The sequence below is a fragment of the Capricornis sumatraensis genome, chromosome 9, assembly GCF_032405125.1.
Source record: "Capricornis sumatraensis isolate serow.1 chromosome 9, serow.2, whole genome shotgun sequence".
Classification (NCBI taxonomy): Eukaryota; Metazoa; Chordata; class Mammalia; order Artiodactyla; family Bovidae; genus Capricornis; species Capricornis sumatraensis.
The window spans coordinates 15,021,782-15,043,254 of record NC_091077.1 but is presented as its reverse complement, the minus strand read 5'-3'; the positions used below and the strand labels follow the sequence as shown (position 1 = coordinate 15,043,254).

At 48.3% G+C, this 21,473-nt stretch overlaps 1 protein-coding gene across 2 annotated transcripts in view; it reads right to left on the bottom strand.

Moving 5' to 3' along the window:
- The window catches only part of ATG4D (autophagy related 4D cysteine peptidase), a 33,311-nt gene that overhangs the window by 4,939 nt on the left and 6,899 nt on the right, over window positions 1–21,473 (bottom strand). Inside the window, exons 1-5 of one of the 2 annotated variants that reach the window (XM_068980826.1) lie at window positions 3,168–3,399; window positions 2,295–2,378; window positions 2,039–2,212; window positions 1,132–1,405; window positions 992–1,056 (exon numbers count right to left, since the gene is read on the bottom strand). In XM_068980826.1, the coding sequence (XP_068836927.1) occupies window positions 992–1,056; window positions 1,132–1,405; window positions 2,039–2,212; window positions 2,295–2,378; window positions 3,168–3,399 (829 nt within the window). Of the gene's footprint in view, window positions 1–991; window positions 1,057–1,131; window positions 1,406–2,038; window positions 2,213–2,294; window positions 2,379–3,167; window positions 3,400–21,473 lie in introns of those variants that run through there. The other variant, XM_068980827.1, reaches the window with a different exon arrangement.

Sequence of the window (21,473 nt, the reverse complement as noted above, 5' to 3'; positions counted from 1 at the left end):
TGGGTCTTCACTGCTGCTCTGGCTTTTCTCTACCTGCAGAGAGCCGGGGCTACTCTCTAGCTGTGTGCACCGGTTTCTCATTGCCAGTGGCTTCTCCTGTTTTGGAGCACGGGCTCTAGAGTGAGGGCTTCAGCAGCTGTGACCCTTAGGCTCAATAGTTACGGTTCTTGAGCACCGGTCAGTAGTTGTGGCGCGTGGGCTTAGCTGCTCTGTGGCATGTGGGATCTTCCTGGATCAGGGATCAAACCCATCTCTCCTGTATTGGCAGGTGGGTTCCTTAGCACACTGAGCCACCAGGGAAGCCCCTAAGAGTTATGTTTATCACTGACTCACTTAATCCTCATGAAAACCCTGTGAGGCAGAGGAAACCTGACTTTTGTATGCGTTAGCACTGTTCACAAAGTAAAAGTGAGTGGGGGACTTCCCTGGCCTTCCTGTGGTTAAGAATCTGCCTGCCAATGCAGGGGACACGGGTCTGATCTCTGGCCTAGGCAGATTCCACATGCCGAGGGGTAACTAAGCCCATGCGCCACAACTATGCAATCTTGAGTGCCTGGAGCCTGTGCTCTGCAACAAGAGAAGCCACAGTGATGGGAAGCCCATGCACCACAACTAGAGAGTAAAAGAGAGAAGCCCCTGCTCACCACAGCTAGAGAAAAGCCCACCCGCAGCAACGATGACCCAGGGCAGCCAAAAATATATAATCGTTAGTTCTTTTTAAAAAAGAGTGAGTTGGACCCGAGAGGGGAATTCCTCTGTCCTTTATTCTATTACTCAGAGAAGCTCCTGAAGTCTCCTCTCCTGATTCCAGAGAGAATGAAGGGATCCTAAGCAGCGACCCCGCCGCCCAGTGTGGGCCTCCAGTCCTTTCCAAGGGTCCCTCTGCTGCAGACCTTGTTTCAGCCTCTGAGGAAAGTGGGTCCTAAGAGGCGGCTGAGGCAGTGACTGGCTCAGGGTGAGAACCCCGTGACCTCGGCCCCCAGTCCCTTACCTGTGCAGTCCTGAGAGACGTACACCACCAGGCGGGTGACCTCTGAGCAGCTCTCCACCGCTTTCCTGGGGATGGGAGAAAAGGCCTGAGTTCCCCGGGGGGCACCCAGGGGCTCCCACGCCCCCTGCCGCGGCCCTCACCTGAGTATGTGTGCCACCAGTGACGGCCCATACCAGTCACCTGCCTTCTTGCCTGAGCCCTGCCCCAGCTCCACCAGCCGGTGTAGGCCGAAGGGGGCCCGGGGGTGATCAGCGAACCAGGACACAATCTGCCGGTGCCGGCGCTCCTGCTCCAGCTCAGGGGCCTGGGCCCAGCGTGGAGGCAGCCGCCGGGCGGGCCCCCGGCACCGGCTGGGAGAGCCCAACCCCGGCGGCTCGGCGGGGCCCAGGCCTGAGCCCTGGGACCACGTCCAGTCTGGGAGGGATGCAGCAAATAGTCAAACAGCGATGGGGTGGGGGTGGGGCAGTTCCCATGATTCACACACAACACTAATGCTCCATTAGAAACCTCATGTTTAACTACACTGTTCACATTCCTTAAACTTACTATTAATTTTTACATTTTGGCTGCACTGATGCCATGCGGGAGCTTAGTTCCCTGACCAGGGATTGAACGTAGCCCCCTGCAATGGAAGCACAGAGTCTTAACCGCTGGGCCACCAGGAGTGAGTGAAAGTCGCTCAGTCATCTCTAGCTGTTTGCAACCACATGGACTGGGGCCTGCCGGGCTCCTCTGTCCACAGAATTCTCCAGGCAAGAATACACGGAGTGCATAGCCATGCCCTTCTCCAGGGGATCTTCCCAATCCAGGATCGAAACCACATCTCCCACACTGCAGGTGGATTTTTTACCGATGTCATCGTCTAAGCCACCAGAGAAGCCCCCTTAAACTTATTTTACAAACAATTCTCACTCCACCCCCAAACTTTAACTTTACACACAATTCTAACAGGACTTGAAATTCTTGGTTTACAAACCATTGTAACACCGCTGATCTGGGGTTGGCGCTATATTCCTACCGTGCCCTTCCCCCTCCACCACCGCTCACCTCTGGGCAGGAGATGAAGCAGAAGGCCCTGAGCCAGCATCATCTGGCCACTTCGTAACATGCACCCCCAGCCACAGTCTGAGGTCAGGGTGCCTCCTGCGAGGGGTGGGAAGTCCCGGCGGTATGTGAGCCATAGACGGGATACAAAGTCCCGCTGGAAACGCTGGATGTCACCTGCAAGAGCAGGCTTGTTAGCTACCACCAGAAACTCCCCTTTGGGGCTTCCTCCAACCCTAGTCAGGGGCCACCAGCTCACCCTCGCCCTCGAAGCGGTAGCGGCGGCCACAGAGATGGACACTGGAAATCTTGCTAAAGCTGGTCCGGCTTTTGACTGCCCAGCCTGGGGAGACAGACATAGGGCAGCCCCCAGCAAGATGAAGCACTTGCTTGGCAGACACGCACCCTAACAGGACAGCAACAGCACTTACGTGCCCCCATGTGTGAGATGGGGACTCCCGTAGTTCTTATGTCAGGGTAGGCTCTTGGGGAATCTGCTACATTCCTCTCAGATGGAGGCGGGGCCCCTAGTAACAGCCACATGTGTTCCGTATGCATGCTCAGTCATGTACAACACTATACCACCCCCATGGACTGTAACCCGCCAGGCTCCTCTGTCCATGGGATTCTCCAGGCAAGAACATGGAAGTGGATTGCCTGTTTCCTCCTCCGGGGGATCTTCCCCACCGAGAAAGCGAAACCAATGTCCCTTGAGTCTCCTGCATTGGCAGGCAGATTCTTTACCAACTTCGGCACCTGGGAAGCCACATGCATGTCTGCCATTAATTTCAGGATGAATCAAAGCAGGTCTGATTTTTGTACCCATTTTACAGAGGAGGAAAATAGAGGCACAGGGAAACAAAAAAACCCGTTTCCTAGGTCACACTGAGGTGTCGGCTGAGACTTGAAAACACATTCCCCTTTGGACCTGACAGCCAGCGGCCCGCCCTGGACTGGGCAGGGCGGGAGACGACCCACAGGTGACTCACAGGAGGGGAACAAAGGGTGGAATATTTGGCAACGGCAGGGTCCTGGCTCTCCTTGACTCCCACCGACCTCCGAGCCCTGCCCGCCTGAACTTCAGCTCGCTCTCACGTCAGAATCGAAGCCCCGGGCCCCGCCCCCTCCTCACCGTACTTGACGTTGTTCCAAGCGGTCAGGAACTTCGCCTTAAACTTGTCCACTTCGTCCGGCTCTCCGGGGCCGGTCCCGGGCGATGCAAGAGCGGGGCCGCTAGCTCCGGAGGGCCCCAGGCCGTTGGGGTCCGGGGTTCGGGGTCCCCGCGGCCTGCGGCCCTCCGGGCGGCGCGCGTCCTCCGGACTCCCGCTCCGGTACTGAGCGGCGGCCGGCGACACGGAGTTCATGGGCGCGCCGGGAGGGCGGACCGAGGGCCCCGGGGGCCGCGTGCGAGCGCCCCAGAGGCCAGGACGCGGCCGGGACGCGGACGCCCAGGAAAGTGCTAGTGGGGCCCCGGCGCGGCGACCAGGCCCCCGGGCCCGATGCGGGACGCTATCGCCGCCGCCGCCGCCATTTTAGCGGCCCTGGCCCCGGGAGGGAGGCGGGCGTGACACGGCGCGCCCCGCCCTGGCCCGGCCCCCAGCCTGGGTCCCCGGCCCCGGTCCCGGGTGGCGGCGCTGAGGCCTCCTGACGCGGAGCCTCCCGGCAGCGCCACGCGGCCCTCACCGCCGCCCGCCTTATCGCAGCGCCCAGGCGCGACCGAGCCCCTGCAGGTACTTATCGGAGGCCCCAGAGCCGGGATGCCCCGCCCCGGTACCGCCCCGCCCCCGGTTTCGACCCCGCCCCTGCCCGGCCCAGGCCCCGCCTCCTCCAGGTGCTGAGGGACTGACTAGCCCCCGCCCGCGAGGCGGGGCCCCTTATGCCGTTTGCACCTGCCTGCGTCCCCCGAGGGATCAGAGCGCCCCTCCGAGAGCTGCGCACCGAGGACCCGCCTTCCCCGGGAGCCCAGTCTGTGCGTGACACCCACTCACCCCAAATCCCCCTTCAAGCCACATCTCTATGTGCTTCAGTTTCCCCAGGAGCAAAAAGGGGCTCGAAAATACAACACAAATGAATCTTCCTAATTTTACTGAGGGAAAGACGCCAGACCAAAAATTTAGAAAGTATGGTTCTATTTAAACTCTAGAAAATGCAACCTCATCTATAGTGGTTGCCTGGGGGTTGGGTGCGGAGACGTTGGAGGGAGGGATTAATAAAAAGAACTAGGATTTGTTTAGTATTAATATCTTGATTATGGTGATTGCTTCCAGCTCAACGGATTGTGCACGTTAAAAGTGTATGGTTTATTGTATGTCACTTATACTCAATAAAACTGCAATAAATGTTTTCAATGCGTCTAACTCAGAGGAACGTTTGGAAGACAGCTGAGTTCATCTCTCTAAAGCGCTTAGCATGGCATTTGAGGCACAGTTAGGGCTCAGCGAAAGCCAATCGTGACCTCACAGGCAGAGTGAGTGTAGTGACCCTGGAAACCGCAGAGAGGGTGGCCTCTAGTGGCCAGCTCAAGGGCTGTGTCCCCAGCCGGAAGTTGGATGAAGAATCTGGACAAGGGTGTGTGATGTGAAGACCTGCCTCCTTTCTCAAATTCAATAGGTACCATCCCACCTCAGGACCTTTGCACCTGCTGTTGCCTCTGCCTAGACCTCTCTTCCCTGAGGTATCTGCATGGCTCTCTCCCAGCCTCCTTTAGGATTTTATTCATATGTCATACCTGCAGTGTGACCATCTTCAAAATTCCACCCCATCCCTACCCTTGGGACCCTTTTCCCTTCCCTGCTACATATATTTTTTTTTCCCAGAGCAGGTATCATAGCCTGATTGTCTGAGTAAACTGGGGCTGCTATAATAAACAGGGCAGACTGAGCGGATTATGTAACAGACATTTCTTTCTTTTTTAAAAAATTTTTAGACATTATTAATGGTTGCACTGGGTCTTCACTGCTGCTTCTCAGTGCAGTGGCTTCTCTTGTTACAGAGCACAGACTCTAGGCCTGAGGGCTTAATGGGCTTCAGTAGTTGCAGCATGCAGGCTCTCAGTAGTTGTGGCCCACGGGCTTAGTTACTCCACGGCATGCGGGCTCTCCCTGAACCTGGGATCGAACTCCTCTCACCTGCATTGGCAGGCAGATTCTTATCCACTGGACCACCAGGGAATTCCCAGACATTTATTTCACATACTTCTGGATAGTGGAAGTCCAAGATCAGGGTGCCAGCGCTGCAGGGGTCTAGGTGAAGTCCCTGTTCCTGGTTATGTCCTCACATGGCCTATCCTTAGTGCATTGCACACAGAAAGAAATACCTGTTTCTCTTCCTCTTCATAAGAGCATTAATCGAATTATGGGGGCTGTGCCCTCAAATCCTCATCTAACCCCAATCAATTCCCAAAGGCCCCACCTCCTAATAACTTCACATAAGGAAGTTGGATTTCAAAATATGAATTTGGGAGAGGGGACACAAACTTTCAGACCAAAGCACTGATCTTCTATTTATATATAATTCTTATTATGTTATATCCACTGTCCCCACCACACCACAAGGGCAGACATCTCTGTCCATCTTGGTCACTGCTGACTCCTCAACACTCAACATGGGCCTGGCATACATAGGTGCTCAAGCAACTTGTGGAATGCAAGGAGAGTTTATAGCCTCTCGGGGGCAGACTGACTGGGGTGGCCACAGGTGACCCCCTTCTGTTTGATTTCCTGCCTGGACCCCCTCCCACCACGGCCACCACTGTTGATGGAAACTGCCCACCTTGGCCGGGCAGGATGATAACCACTTGCATGTGTGGTCTCATAACAGGAGATTCCAATAAAGAATACAGTGCTGCCGCCAAAACTAACCAGGAGAATTCTGGAGAGGCAAAAGGAGGGAGGAGATGCCAGTCCATCATATGTCCTACCAACCTCCGAGGATCCTTTGCACTGAAGTCCCTCTTGGCTGAGAGATTCAAACCACCAGGAAGGACCCTGAGTCAGACCAAATACGGGCCAAGCAAGATGACTGGCCTGGAGAAGGAAATGGCAACCCACTCCAGTGTTCTTGCCTGGAGAATCCCAGGGACAGGGGCGCCTGGTGGGCTGACGTCTATGGGGTCACACAGAGTCGGACACGACTGAAGCGACTTAGCAGCAGCAGCAGCAGCAGGACGACTGGCCAGAGACAACTCGGAAACTAACCCCATCACCATAAAACGTGAGACTTCGAGCCACGTGCTAGAGCACTTCTCCTGGGTTCCCTTACCCTGCTGCTCTCTGCCTGCGTGCGCCTTGCCAATAGAGTCTTCTGCTCTGTCAGCATGCGTGTCTCCTCAGACAATTCATTTCCAAGTGTTAGACAAGAGCCCATTCTTGGGCCCCAGAAGGAGTCCCCCTTCCCGCAACAGTTCCTGCCTGGAGGAGGGCAGTGATTTACTGTGACCCTCAATTCCTTCCCGTTACCCCCATTCATGCAAGTATAGCCACAACCTCAGCTCTCCACCTGGTGTCTGTTCCCATCTAGCATCCAGTTGCCACTTGTATCCCCCCTTGGAGGTCCTCCAGGCTCCCCAGGTTTGATGCACCCTTAATTGATCCTGTCTTTCACCACCACTGGCTTTTCCTCCCATGCCCTTGGCTCCCCCATACCCAGGCTTCATTGTCTCCCTTCTCGGGGTCGGTCAGTCCACCTACTAATCTGTCCATAATTGTTCTCGTGTCCCCAAAGAGGCATAGGCTGCAACCAGGTGTCTTAAACAGATGACCTTGCTTCTCTATACCTCAGTTTCTTCATCTGCCAAATGGGATAGTAATTGTTCCTACTTCCTAGGGCTTCGGAGAAGAATGAAATGAACATGCAAAATGCTTACAACACAGCAACTGCCACTTTACTGTGAACTGTTACTGCTATTGTCATTCTTACGCCCGCCATTGCCCTCTGAGGGCTGGCCTCCACCATCGCTGTGCATCCTTCTCAGCCTCCTGAATGCCATCGCTGACCCTTCGAATCCACACAACAGTTGGAAGAAACTATTTTTAAATATTTCTTTATTTATTTGGCTGCCCTGGGTCTCAGTTGTGGCATGCAGGATTTTTGATCTTTGTTATATCATGTGGGAGTTTTAGTCGTGGCAAGCAGGTTTGTTTCGTTTATTATTACTGATAGTTGTGGCATGTGAGGTCTTTAGTTGTGGCATATGGAATCCAGCTCCCCGATCAGGTATCAGACCCTGGGTCCCCTGCATAGGGAGCTCAGAGTCTTTGCCATTGGACTGCCAGGGAAGTCCTAGGAACATGCCTATATATCAAATTATTTTCCGGAACAATTTCCACCACACACACAAAAATCTAGATCAGCATTGTTCAACAGAAACATGAAGTACATTTTTCAATATTTTAGTAGCCATGTAAAAAAAAAATACAGATAATTGGATTAAAAAGCAGGCATGTGGGACTTCCCTGGTGGTCTAGTGGTTAAGAATCTGCCTGGCCATTCAGGGGACACAGGTTTGATCCTGGTTGAGGAATTAAGTGGAGAAAGAAATGGCAGTCTACTCCAGTATTCTTGCCTGGAGAGTCCCATGGACAGAGGAGCCCGGCAGGCTACAGTCCATAGGGTTGCAAAGAGTCTGGCAGGACTGAAGTGACACAGCAAGCATGCATGCATGAGGAACTAAGATCCCACATGCTGGGGCAACTGAGCCCGAGTGCTACAGCGAAAGATACTGTGTGAAGGAATGAAGATCCTGCAACTAAGACCCGCTGTTGCTGACGGGTGCTCCGTCATGTCCAATTCTGGAGACCCCATGGACTGTAGCCCACCAGGCTCCTCTGTCCATGGGATTTCCCCGGCAAGAATACTGGAGTGGGTTGCCATTTCCTTCTCCAGGAAGACCTGCTACCGCTAAATTAAATTAAAAAAAATTTAAGTGGGCTTTAAGCAGACAGGGTAGAGATCCCTGGAGGAAAAGAACCAAATACACCTTTTTGACATAAGAAAAGTGAAACTGAAAGTCATTCAGCCATGTCCTACTCTTTGCGACCCCAGAGACTGTAGCTCACCAGGCTCCTCTGTCCATGGGATTTCCCAAGGTAGGACACTGGAATGGGTAGCCATTCTCTTCTCCAGGGGATCTTCCCAACCCAGAATTGAACCCAGGTCTCCCGCATTACAGGCAGATTCTTTACTGTCTGACCCACCAGGGAAGCCCTTTGACATAGAGAAGCCTTTTTTTTTTTTTTTTACCCTAAGGCATTTTGTGATCTAAGCCTGGCTACAAGCTTGCCCTTGATCAAGTCTCAGTAATTAATGATCATAAGGGACGGAAAGATAGAGAAACATACAACTGTTATTAGGCAAGAGAAGTAACAACAGTGAAGGTAATAAATTAGTTGTAAAGACTTCCAGTTCTGTTTCAGTGGTAAGGATTAGCCTGAAGCACTTGAAGCATTTTGTAAAATTCAAACCTCCCTCAAGCACTCAACCACCAGATTAACTAGACCCTAAAATCGAATTGCCAACATCCACTGGATCATCGAGAAAGCAAGAGAGTTCCAGGAAAACATCTATTTCTGCTTTATTGACTACGCCAAAGCCTTTGACTGTGTGGATCACAATAAACTGTGGAACATTCTGAAAGAGATGGGAATACCAGACCACCTGACCTGCCTCTTGAGAAACCTATATGCAGGTCAGGAAGCCACAGTTAGAATTGGACATGGAAGAACAGACTGGTTCCAAATAGGAAAAGGAGTACGTCAAGGCTGTATATTGTCACCCTGCTTATTTAACTTCTATGCAGAGTACGTCATGAGAAACACTGGGCTGGAAGAAGCACAAGCTGGAATCAAGATTGCTGGGAGAAATATCAATAACCTCAGATATGCAGATGACACCATCCTTAAGGCAGAAAAGTGAAGAGGAACTAAAAAGTCTCTTGATGAAAGTGAAAGAGGAGAGTGAAAAAGTTGGCTTAAAGCTCAACATTCAGAAAACGAAGATCATGGCATCTGGTCCCATCACTTCATGGCAAATAGATGGGGAAACAGTGGCAACAGTGGCTGACTTTACTTTTTAGGGCTCCAAAATCACTGTAGATGGTGATTTTCATGGCTGCACCATGAAATTAAAAGACGCCTATTCCTTGGAAGGAAAGTTATAACCAACCTGCTGCTGCTAAGTAATTTCAGTCATGTCTGACTCTGTGCGACCCCATAGATGGCAGTCCACCAGGCTCCCCCATCCCTGGGAGTCTCCAGGCATGAATGCTGGAGTGGGTTGCCATTTCCTTTTCCAATGCATGAAAGTGAAAAGTGAAAGTAAAGTCACTCAGTAGTGTCCGACTCCTCGGGATTTTCCAGGCAAGAGTACTGGAGTGGGGTGCCATTGCCTTCTCCTAGACAGCATATTAAAAAGCAGAGACATTACTTTGTCAACAAAGATCTGTCTAGTCAAGGCTATGGTTTTTCCAGTAGTCATGTATGGATGTGAGAGTTGGACTATAAAGAAAGCTGAGTGCCAAAGAATTGATGCTTTTGAACTATGGTGTTGGAGAAGACTCTTTTGAGTCCCTTGGACTGCATGAAGATCCAACCAGTCCATCCTAAAGGACATCAGTCCTGGCTGTTCATTGGAAGGACTGATGTTGCAGCTCCAGTACTTTGGCCACCTGATTCGAAGAGCTGACTTATTTGAAAAGACCCTGATGTTGGGAAAGATTGAGGGCAGGAGGAGAAGGGGACAACAGAGGATGAGATGGTTGGATGGCATCACCGACTCAATGGACACAGGTTTGGGTAAACTCCGGGAGTTGGTGGTGGACAGGGAGGCCTGGCATGCTGCAGTTCATGGGGTCGCAAAGAGTCGGACACAACTGAGAGACTGAACTGAACTGAAGGAATAATGATGTTGACCTTTTCTAATCCTCCTGATTTCAATTAACTAAAGCTTGGACTAGGGCCTCCCTGATAATTCAGTTGGTAAAGAATCCACCTGCAATGCAGGAGACTCCAGTTTGACTGCTGGGTCGGGAAGATCTGCTGGAGAAGGGACAGGCTACCCACTTCAGTATTCTGGCCTGGAGAATTCCATGGACTATATAGTCCATGGGGTCTCAAAGAATCAGACATGACTGAGTGACTTTCACTTTCAAAGCTTGGACTCTGTTAACCTTTGTCCAAATTCTATGCTGAATTCTCCTTTGCTCAAGCCCCTTCATGCATATGCACATAATCTTAGCATAAAAAGTCCCCAATTTTTCTGCTTTGAGAAAGATCTCTGGTTGTGTCTTTGGGCTCGACACTCACCAAGAGGCAGGTTTTCCAGTAATAGGCAGAGGATCTGAATAGATGGTCTTCGAAGAAGACATGCGGATGGCTAACTGGTATGTGAAACGGTGCTTGGCAACACTAATCATCAGAGAAATGCTTGCCCAAACCACAATGAGATAGCACCTCATGCCTGTTAGAATGACGACTATCAAGAAAGCAAGAGATAACAAGTGTTGGTGAGAATGTGGAGAAAAGACACCCTTCAGCCCTGTTGGTAGGAATGCAAATTAGTGGAGCCATTATCAAAAACTCTCTGTTGGTGCCTCAAAAAAGTAAAAATACGACTATCATATGATCTAACTACTTCTGGATATTTATCTGAAAAAAATGATGTCACTATCTCAAAAAGATATGCACACCCTCATGTTTATTACAGTATTACTTACAGTAGCCAGCATGCGGAAGCAGGCAAAACAAACTTCCACCAGTGGATGAATGGATAAAGAAAATGTGATATAGGGGAATTCCCTGGCAGTCCAGTGGTTGGAGCTCAGGACGTCCATTCCAGGACGTGGGTTTGATCCCTGGTCGGAGAACCAAGATCTCACAAGCTAAGAAGTATGGGGGAAAAGTTGTATATATGTATATATTCATATATAAATTTGACTGTATGGATCTTAACAAACTGTGGACAATTCTTAAAGAGATGGGACTACCAGACCATCTTACCTGCATCCTAAGGAATCTGTCTGCAGGTCAAGAAGTAGCAGTTAGAACTGAACATGGAACAGCAGACTGGTTCAAAATTGGGAAAGGAATCAAGGCTGTATATTGTCACCCTGCTTATTTAACTTATATACAGAGAACATCATTCGAAATGCTGAGCTAGATGAATCATAAGTTAGGAGAAACATTGCCAGGAGAAATATCAATAAACTCAGATATGCAGATGACACCACACTTCTGGCAGAAAGCAAAGAGGAACTAAAGATGAAGGTGAAAGAGGAGATGGAAAAAACTGTCTTAAAACTCAACATTCAAAAAATGAAGATCATGGCATCCGATCCAATCACTTCATGGTAAGTGATGGGGAAACAATGGAAACAGTGACAGACTTTATTTTCTTGGGCTCCAAAATCACTGCAGATGGTGACTGCAGCCATGAAATTAAGACGCTTGCTCCTTGGAAGAAAAGCTGTGACAAGCCTAAAAAGCATATTAAAAAGCAGAGACATTACTTTACCAAGAAAGGTCCATATAGTCAAAACTATGGTTTTTCCAGTAGTCATGTATGGATGTGAGAGTTGGACCATAAAGAAAGCTGAGCACTGAAGAATTGCTGCTTTTGAACTGTGGTGCTGGAGGAGACTTTGAGAGTCCCTTGGACAGCAAGGAGATTAAACAAGTCAATCCTAAATGAAATTAACCTTGCATATTCACTGGAGGGACTGATGCTGAAGCTGAAGCTCCAACACTTTGGCCATCTGATGTGAAGAGCTGACTCATTGGAAAAGATGATGAGAAAGATTGAAGGCAGGAGAAGGGGACAACAAAGGATGAGATGGTTGGATGGTACCACCCACTCAATGGACGTGAGTTTGAGCAAACTCCAGGAGATGGTGAAGAACAGGAAAGCCTGGCGTGCTGCAGTCCATAGGGTCACAAAGAGTCGGACACAACTGAGAGACTGAACAACAACGATATAAATATATTCATATATATATAAATTTATATTGCGTAAATATACAGACAGAGACACTGCAGGATCTCACTTATATGTGGAATCATAAAAAAACAAACAAACTCAGATACAGAGAACAGATAAGTGGTTGCCAGAGGCAATGAGTGGTGGATGAAATCAGTGAACAGAGTCAAAGGTACAAACTTTCAGTTGTAAGACAAATAAGGGAATGTCATGTACAGCTCGGTGATTATAGTTAATAATACTGTATTGTGTTTGAAAGTTGCTAAGAGAGTAGTTCTTAAAAATCTTCATCACGAGAAAAAAAACTGAACTCTATGTGGTGGTTTAGTTGATAAGTCATGTCTGACTCTTGCAACCCCATGGGTTGTAGCCTGCCAGGCTCCTCCATCCATGGAATTCTCCAGGCAAGAATACTGGAGCGGGTTGCCATTTCCTTCTCCAGGGGATCTTTCTGGCCCAGGAATCAAACCCAGGTCTCCTGCATTACAGGCAGCTACAAGGGAAGCCCTTTATTGGAGTGGGCAGTTGTTCCTCTCCCCAGGGGTCTTCCCAACCCAGGGATTGAACCCAGGTCTCCCACATTGCAGGCGGATTCTTTACTGTCTGAGCCACCAGGGAAGCCCAAGAATACTGGTGTGGGTAGCCTATCCCTTCTCCAGAGGACCTTCCCGATCCAGGAATTGAACCTGGGTCTCCTGCATTGCAGGTGGATTCTTTGCTAGCTGAGCTACCAGGTGGTGGTGGTTTAGTTTAATCGTTAAGTTGTGTTCGACTCTTTGCGACCCCATGGACTATAGCCCGCCAGGCTCCTCTGTCCATGGGATTCTCCAGGCAAGAATACTGGAGTGGGTTGCCATTTCCTTCTCCAGGGGATCTTCCCAAGCCAGGAATCGAACCCAGGTCTCCTACATTGCAGGCAGATTCTTTACCAACTGAGCTATGAGGGAAGCCCAAAATATGTGGTAGTGGATGTTAATTAAACTTATTGTGAACACTCTAGATTATATACATACAGCAAATTGTATTGTTGCATACTTAAATATTTTAAAAATGAATACAGTGTTACATGTTAATTCTAACTTCATTTAAAAATTAAAAGAAGTGAAATTAATTTTAATACTATTTTTTTTGGCAGGGGGAGGAGCACATGGCTTGTAGAATCTTAGTGCCTCAATCAGGGGTTGCGGGCTTCCCTTGTAGCTCAGTCGGTAAAGAATCTGCCTGCAATACAGGAGACCCAGTTTCGATTCCTGGGTCAGGAAGATCCCCTGGAGAAAGAAATGGCAACCCACTCCAGTATTCTTTCCTGGCAGGCTACAGCCCATGGGGACGCAAGAGTTGGACGTGACTTAGTAATTGAACCACCACCAGGGACTGAACCCAGGCCCTTGGCAGTGAGAGCATGGAGTCTTGACCAAGCAGCCACCAGGAAATTCCCAATAATACTCTTTACTTAACCCAATATATGCAAAATATGATCATTTCAGCATGTAACAAGTATAAACAATTATCATGGAGCTGTTGTATCTTTTTTTGGTAGTGTTCTCTACGTCTGATAACACTTCATGTGTGTTTTGCAACCACAGAACACCTCAATTAGACTGGCCATATTTCAAGTTCTCCATGCCCACATGCAGCTAGTGGCTACTGTATTCGTGTGGAAAATGTAACTACAGCCCAAGTAATGACAGGGGACACATCAGATACAGTTGGAACCCTGGGTTCTTCCCTCTGTGTCCCCAGACAACCTCTGCCTGTGTCAGGGTGGACCACCTGGTATAGGGTTGGCACCCAGGCTGTATCTTCAAAGGTGCTGACTGCTCTTTTTAAAAATTTTTTATTTATTAATTTTTTGCCTGTGCTGGGCCTTTGTTGCTGTGTGCAGGCTTTCTCTAGTTGCAGCAGGTGGGGGCTACTCTCTAGTTGCAGTGAGCGGTCTTCTCACGACAGTGGCTTCTCTTGGTGTAGAGCAGAGGCTCTAGCATGCGTGAGCTTCAGTATTTGTGGCACTCAGGCTCAGCAGTTGGAGCACTTGGGCTTAGTTGCCCACAACATGTGGGATCTTCCCAGACCAGGGATCAAACCCATGTCCCCTGCATTGGCAAGTGGATTCTCAACCACTAGACCACCAGGGAAAGGCCCCCGTCTGTACCTTCAGACAGTAGCCACTAGCTGCATGTGGCCATGGAGAACTTGAAATATGGCCAGTAGGAATTGAGATGTTCTCACAGAGTCAGTTAGGAGCTACTCTGCTCTTTGAACCCCTTCTCTTTTCCCTCCTACTTTAAGCAAAGGTCCCACTACTTTAAGCAAACCAGATGCCAGGCACCCCCACTAGGCCACCCCAGGCTTGTCTGGATCCACCTGGGGGCCACTACCTCAGATTCCAACTAACAATGACTGTCACAGACCAGCCTGTCTTATGGGCTCTATTGTTTCTCCAAAAAAGATGTGCTGAAATCCAAACCCCAGGTACTTATGGTTGGGACCTTATTTGGAAATAGAGTCTTTGCAGGTGTAATTAATTAAGACGAGATCAATACTGAACTAGAGCAGGTCCTGAGTCCAATATGACTGCTGTCTTTATAAGAAGAGAAGACAGAGATGCAGACAGACACAGAGGAAGGAGGTCATGTGAGCAGAAGCCAAGATTCGGGTGATGCACTTGCATGCAAACCAAAGAAGACCAGTAACCACCAGAAGCTAGGACAAGATACAGAATGATTCTCCCCTCAAGCCTTCAGAGAGAGCTTAGCCCTGCTGATAAAGTTGACTTTGCACCTCCAACTTCCAGCCCTGTGGGAGAATCTACTTCTGTCTCAAGACACACGGTCCGTGGGAAGAGCATCCTTAGGAAACCAATGCAGCCTGTTTATTCCTTCTCTTCACCAGGTCTTGGCTTGCCCATCGCCTGCTCTTAGAGATCAGCCCTGACCTCCAGCTTGGGCCAGGCTTTCTTTATTCTCAGGCTCCTCCTAACACAAATGAATTATTGTGGTGATGGTTTCAGCTGCTAAGTTGTGTCCGACTCTTTGCGACCCCGCGACTGCCAGGCTCCTCTATCTAGGGGATGTCCCAGGCAAGAATACTAGAGTGGGTTTCCATTTCCTTCTCCAGGGGATCTTCCTGACCCAGGAGTTGAACTTGTGTCTCCTGCATTGCAGGCAGCTGCATTCCAGGCAGATTTTTTCACTGCTGAGCCACCTTACATCATTACAATCAACTGTGTCATTGCTTATTAATCCTAGCATCTCCCATGAGAGCAGAAGCTCCATGAAGACAAGAATCACAGTGGTCCTAATTCCATTACTCTTTCAAGAGCATCCCTGGCAAAGAATGAAATTCTGCTATTTGCAACTACATGGATAGACCTAAAGGGTATCAGGCTTTAGTGAAATAAATCAGACAGACAAAGCAAAAAGTTATAGGTGGGATCTAAAAAAGCCATGCAAATAAATGAATATAACAAAACAGAAACAAACTCACAGATATAGAGAACGAACTAGTGCTTGTCAGTGGGCTGGGGAAGGAGAGAGGGCAGCATACGCATGGGGATTAAGAGGTATAAACTACTCTTATAAAATAAATAAGCTACAAGGATACATTGTACAATGCAGGGAAGATAGCCAATATTTTATAATGACTTTTTAAAAGAAGTGTTTTGGCCACACCAGGTGGCTTGTGTAGTAATTCCCCAACGAATGACTGAACCTATGCCTGCTGCAGTGGAAGCATGGAGTCGTAACCACTGGACCATCAGGGAATTCCCTGCAACGACTTTGTATGCCTATTTATTTTTGGTTGCACTGGGTTTTCATTGCTGCGTGGGCTTTTCCATAATTGCAGCAAGTGGGGGCTACTCTCTAGTTGCAGTGTGCGGCCTTCTCCTTGCAGCGGCTTCTCCTGTTGTGGAGCACAGGCTCAAGGGCGCATGGGCTTCAGTAATCCTGGCACGTGGGGTTAGTTGCTCCCAGGCATGTGGAATCTTCCTTGACCAGGGATTGAACTCCTGTCCCCTGCATTGGCAGGTGGATTCTTAACCGCTGGACCACCAGGGAAGTCCTCCTATAACGACTTTAAATGGAGTATTCTACAAAAACACTGAATCACTATGTTGTACATCTGAAACTAATATTTTAAATCAACTGCACTTCAATTAAGAAAAAGAAAGAAGAGGATTTCCCTGGTGGTACAGTGGATGAGAATCCGCCTGTCAATGCCGAGGACACGGGTTCAATCCTTGGTCTGAGAAGACTGCTCGGAGCTCCTAAAGCTGCTGCCCCACAATTACTGCACCTGCTCTCTAGAGCCTGGGCGGCGAGCCATAGCTACTAAAGCCCACACGCCCCAGAGCGTGTGCTCTGCAACAAGAGAAGCCATTGAAATGAAGAGCCCGAGCTACTAGAGAAAGGCGATTCACAGCAATGAAGACCCAATGCGGACAAAAAATGAAATAAAAAAAAAGTGGGATAGTTTTTTGTACGTCAGGGACACCCCAATAAAGCTGAAAGAACAAATCACTATGGTAACGTTAGGACACAGGAACAAAACTGCATTTGAGTGGAATCCAATGATGTAGGCTTGTCTTCTGGTGACTGTATTTTGGCTTCAGCGCATGAATTTCATCCTGGGTTCCTCAGCAATTCTAGGAATGTTTCTGGAATGTTTCTGTGTCTCTCCACCCAGTTCTCATGCCCTTTTCTGCAATAAGTCCCCCCAAGGCTGAGCTGACTAAATTACACACTCTTGAAAGAAACACAAATACGTGCAAAGATGCTTTCTCATGAGAGATCATTTTCCTCATCAAACTTCCTTGCCTTGTTGCAGCCACTTTGTTCTGTCTTTCATGCTTATATTACACATGAGATCTGCAGGACAGAATGTTTTAGAAATGAACTCTGCTTGTATATATGTTAGTCATGTCCGACTCTGTGACCCCATGGACTGTACCCTGACTGGCTCCTCTGTCCATGGAATTTTCCAGGCAAGAATGCTGGAGTGGGTTGCCATTTCCTTCTCCAGGGGATCTTCCCAAGCCAGGGATAGATCCTGCATCTCCTGCACTGCAGGCAGATTCTTTATCATCTGAGCCACCAGGGAAGCTCTCTGTTTACAGCTGCCTTTTTGGCTGCTGCTGCTGCTAAGTCACTTCAGTCGTGTCCGACTCTGTGCGACCCCACAGACGGCAGCCCACCAGGCTCCCCAGTCCCTGGGATTCTCCAGGCAAGAACACTGGAGTGGGCTGCCATTTCCTTCTCCAATGCATGAAAGTGAAAAGTGCAAGTGAAGTCCCTCAGTCGTTTCTGACTCCTAGGGACCCCATGGACTGCAGCCCACCAGGCTCCTCCATCCATGGGATTTTCCAGGCAAGTGTACTGGAGTGGGGTGCCATTGCCTTCTCCCCTTTTTGGCTGAAAGAATGCTAAACTCTTCTTTCATTCAACAAATGTATCCTGGGGGGAGGGACAGATTAGGAGTTTGGGATTAAAATATACACACTACTATAAATAAAATGGGGCTTCCCAGGTGGTGCTAGTGGTTAAGAGTCCACCTGTCAATGCAGGAGGCACAGGAGACCCAGGTTCAATCTCTGAGTTGGGAAGATCCCATGGACAGATGAGCTTGGTGGGCTACAGTCCACGGGGTCACAAAGAGTCATAGATGACTGAACTACTGAGCACAACCAACAAGGACCTACTGAAGAGGACAGGGAACTATATGCAATGTCTTGTAATAACCTATGATGGAAAAAAATCTAAAAAAGAATACATATACACACGACTGATCATCTGTGCCCATACATATATAGACATATGACTGAATCATTTTGCTGTACTCCTGAAACTAACACAACATTGTAAACCAACTCTACATCAATAAAAATTTTAATTAAAATAAAAATTAAAACAATGCTATGAAAACAAAAACCAAAAAAAGCACAAGTATATCCTGACATTTATTGTGTGTCAAGCTCTGCTAGGTATTAACAGGAACAAAAACATCTTTGTCTCCTCTTGGGGTTCTGGAGGTGAGATAAAGGAGAGAGATGTTTTCTTTATTTTCTTTCTTTTTTTCTGTACTGAGATGTAGTTGCAGCATGTGGGATCTAATTTCCTGACCAGGGATTGAACCCCAGCCCCCTGATTTGGGAATGCAGAGTCTTAGCCACTGGACTACAAGGGAAGTCCCAGGAGACAGATATTGAATTCATTACACATTACAGTTAATGATTACAATATGGGTCACATAGGAAAATGAAAGCTTGCAATGGTGGGAAATAGTATAGTTCAGGGGTTGTGATTCAGGAGGACTTCTGAGGAAGCTTATTAGTCAGAAGAGGCTGACGTTAGTCAGAAAAGGTCAAGTTTCCCTGCAGTAACAAACAAGTCCAAAGTTCAGTGGTTCAACTCAACCAAAGTTTACTTCTCCCCCGTGTTACTCATTCTGCATGAGCTGCAGGGGCTTAGCTCCACACAGCCGTGCTGGGGTCCAGGTTGACCAGATATCCACCATCTTGCAGCTGCACCATCAGGAAGAAATCACTGTCTCAGTTGCTGTGGAAGGACAAGAGAGAGACTGGAGAAGCTTGTTTGGGCTTTTTCATGTTTCCTCAGAAGTGACTGACATACAGAAGTGAAGCGTCATTTCCACTCACATTTCAATAGCCAGAAATAGTCAAGAGAGTCACCGAATTGAAGTTGTTTTTCATTCAAAAGATAGTGATCTCTAAAAATGTTTATCATAGGAGCTAAAAGATGGTGGGAATTGGAAAGAGAGAGAAGGACTGCTCTGGTGGTCCAGTGGATAAGAATCTGCCTGCCAATGCAGGGGACATGGGTTCAATCCCTGGTCCGGGAATGAAGATCCCACACTGCTGCAGAGTAACTAAGGCCATGCATCACCACTACTGAGCCCACCCACTAGAACCCACGTGCTGCAACTACTGAAGCTCACAGGCCTGAGAGCTGGTGCTCAGCAGCAAGAGAAGCCCCACAACTAGAGAGCAGCTCCCACCTGCCTCAACTAGAGAAAGCCCACATGCAGCAATGAAGACTCAGCACAGCCAAATAAATAAATAAGAAAAGAGAGGAAGGAAGTGCGTTCTTGGTAGAACAAACAACGCATTCAAAGGCACCAGAAACAAAGAGACAATGGGTTGTTGTTGTCCAGTCATTAAGTCGTGTCTGATTCTTAGCACTCCCATAAACTTCAGCACACCAGGCTTTCCTGTCCTTTACTATCTCCCAGAGTTTGCTCAAACTCATGTCCATTAAGTCGGTGATGCCATTCAACCATCTCAACCTCTGTCCTCCCCTTCTCCTCTTGCCCTCAATCTTTCCTAGCATCAGGGTCTTTTCCAATGAGTCGGCTCTTTGTATCAGGTGGCTAAAGTATTGGAACTTCAGCATCAGCCCTTCCAATGAATATTCAGGGTTGATTTCCTTCACAGTTGATTGGTTTGATCTCCTTGCTGTCCAAGAGACTCTCAAGAGTCTTCTCCAGCACCACAATTCAAAAACATCAATTCTTTGGCACTCAGCCTTCTTTATAGTCCAACTCTCATATCCATACATGACTACTGGAAAAACCCCAGTTTTGACTATACAGACTTTGACAATGGGGACATGGATTCAAAATTCTGACAGAAAACCATATTTCATCTAGATTACTATCTAGAGCCAAAATGTCAATCAAACATGAAGCACAAGTAAAGGCACATTCCAAAACATGGAAGGGCTCAAAAATGTTCTCTCTCGTGCCCTTATGTTTTTGGAAATTTACTGTGGGATGAACTCCACAAAGGGCTTTCCAGGTGACTCAGTGGTAAAGAATCCGCTTGCCAATGCAGGAGATTCAGAAGACTCGGGTTTGATCCCTGGGTGGGGAAGGTCTCCTGGAGGAGGAAATGGTAACCCACTCCAGTATTCTTGCCTAGAGAATCCCCATGGAGAGAGGAGCCTGGTGGGCTACAGTCCATGGGGTCGCAAAGAGTCAGATACGACTGAGCACAGGATGGCTGCAGCAGTCCACAACAATGGAAGCCAGAACAAAGACAAAGAAAAGACCAGAGAGGGAGGAAAGAATTCTGACTTAGGAAAGGGATAAAGAGAATTCCTAGGGGGTTTTCCTGGTGATCCAGTGGTTAAGAATCTAGCTTCCAATGCAGGGGACTCAGGTTCCATCCCTTGTGGGGGAACTAAGATCCCACCTGCCTTGGGGCAACTAAGTGCAAGCACCTACTACTCAGTCCAAGCACTCTGGAGCCCATGCTGGGAAACAAACATCCTTCAAGGAGCAACTAAGACCCAGTACAAGCAAAAATAGATTAACTGGGAAAAAACCCCAATTAAACAATAAAGAGAATTCCTAGGATCGTGACAGGAAGAAATCCCCAACAAAAAGAAGCCAGGAGGAAAACAGAATGCTACGTCTATATTAGGCTTCCCAGGTGCCACTAAAGATAAAGAACCTGCCTGCTAATGCAGGTGACATAAGAGACATGGATTCAGTCCCTGAGTCGGGAAGATCCCCTGGAGAAGAGCATGGCAACCCACTCCAGTATTTTTGCCTGGAGAACCCCATGGGCAGAGAAGCCTGGGGGTAGGAGGACTACTGTCCATACGGTCACAAGAGTTGGACATCACTGAAGGGGCTTAGCAGGCACACATTCACCTCTAGATTATTGGATAAATTTTATCATTTGGAAAGCTGAATTGAGATAAATTGCTAGAACTTCTAAGAAAGAGAACCAAAGAAAAAAAGGAAATTAACTCCAGTGGAGAAATTATATATCATAATAATTACACTTCTTAAGGGTATCCTTCGAAAGGAAATTATATTTCCATAAAATCAATAAAAACAACTTGAGCCACCAAGACACCAGATGAATGCATGTCTCATATTCAATTGAGGACTCAGTGATACCACCTGATGGCTGGGAGGCATCTCAAACTCAACTGGCCCTAAACTGAACTCCCAGAATTTAACTTCTGCCTTTTCTGTTGTTCTGTGACCTTCCCATCTCAGATTCCTGAAAAACAACCTAGCAAGATTTGGGGACTCCTAACGGCCCACGTGAACAGGCTCAGATCAAATTTGAGTTGACCCCGCCCACATTTTCCAGCCTGACCAATCAGAGTAGTCCGTCCTCACCCACCCACCCCCACCCCGAACCCCGCGGTAGGAGATTGGTTAAGTTATGACATGTGATCCTAGAAAGGCCCATGAGATTCAGCACTGGGACTTCTGGTGGAATCCTAGAGCAATTGGATATCTCTTTCCAAGTTGCTACTGAGTGGGAATAATGAATCTGTAGCACCAAGAAGAATCTCTGCCACCCAAAGGGGAGCTTGATGAGATCAAAGCTCAGCTGAGTCAAGAGAGAGTTGGATTCCTGGTGCTATCAGAGCTTCTTGATCCAGCCATGCCTGAAGTTAAATCAACTCCCAGATCCCCAGATTTTCAGCTA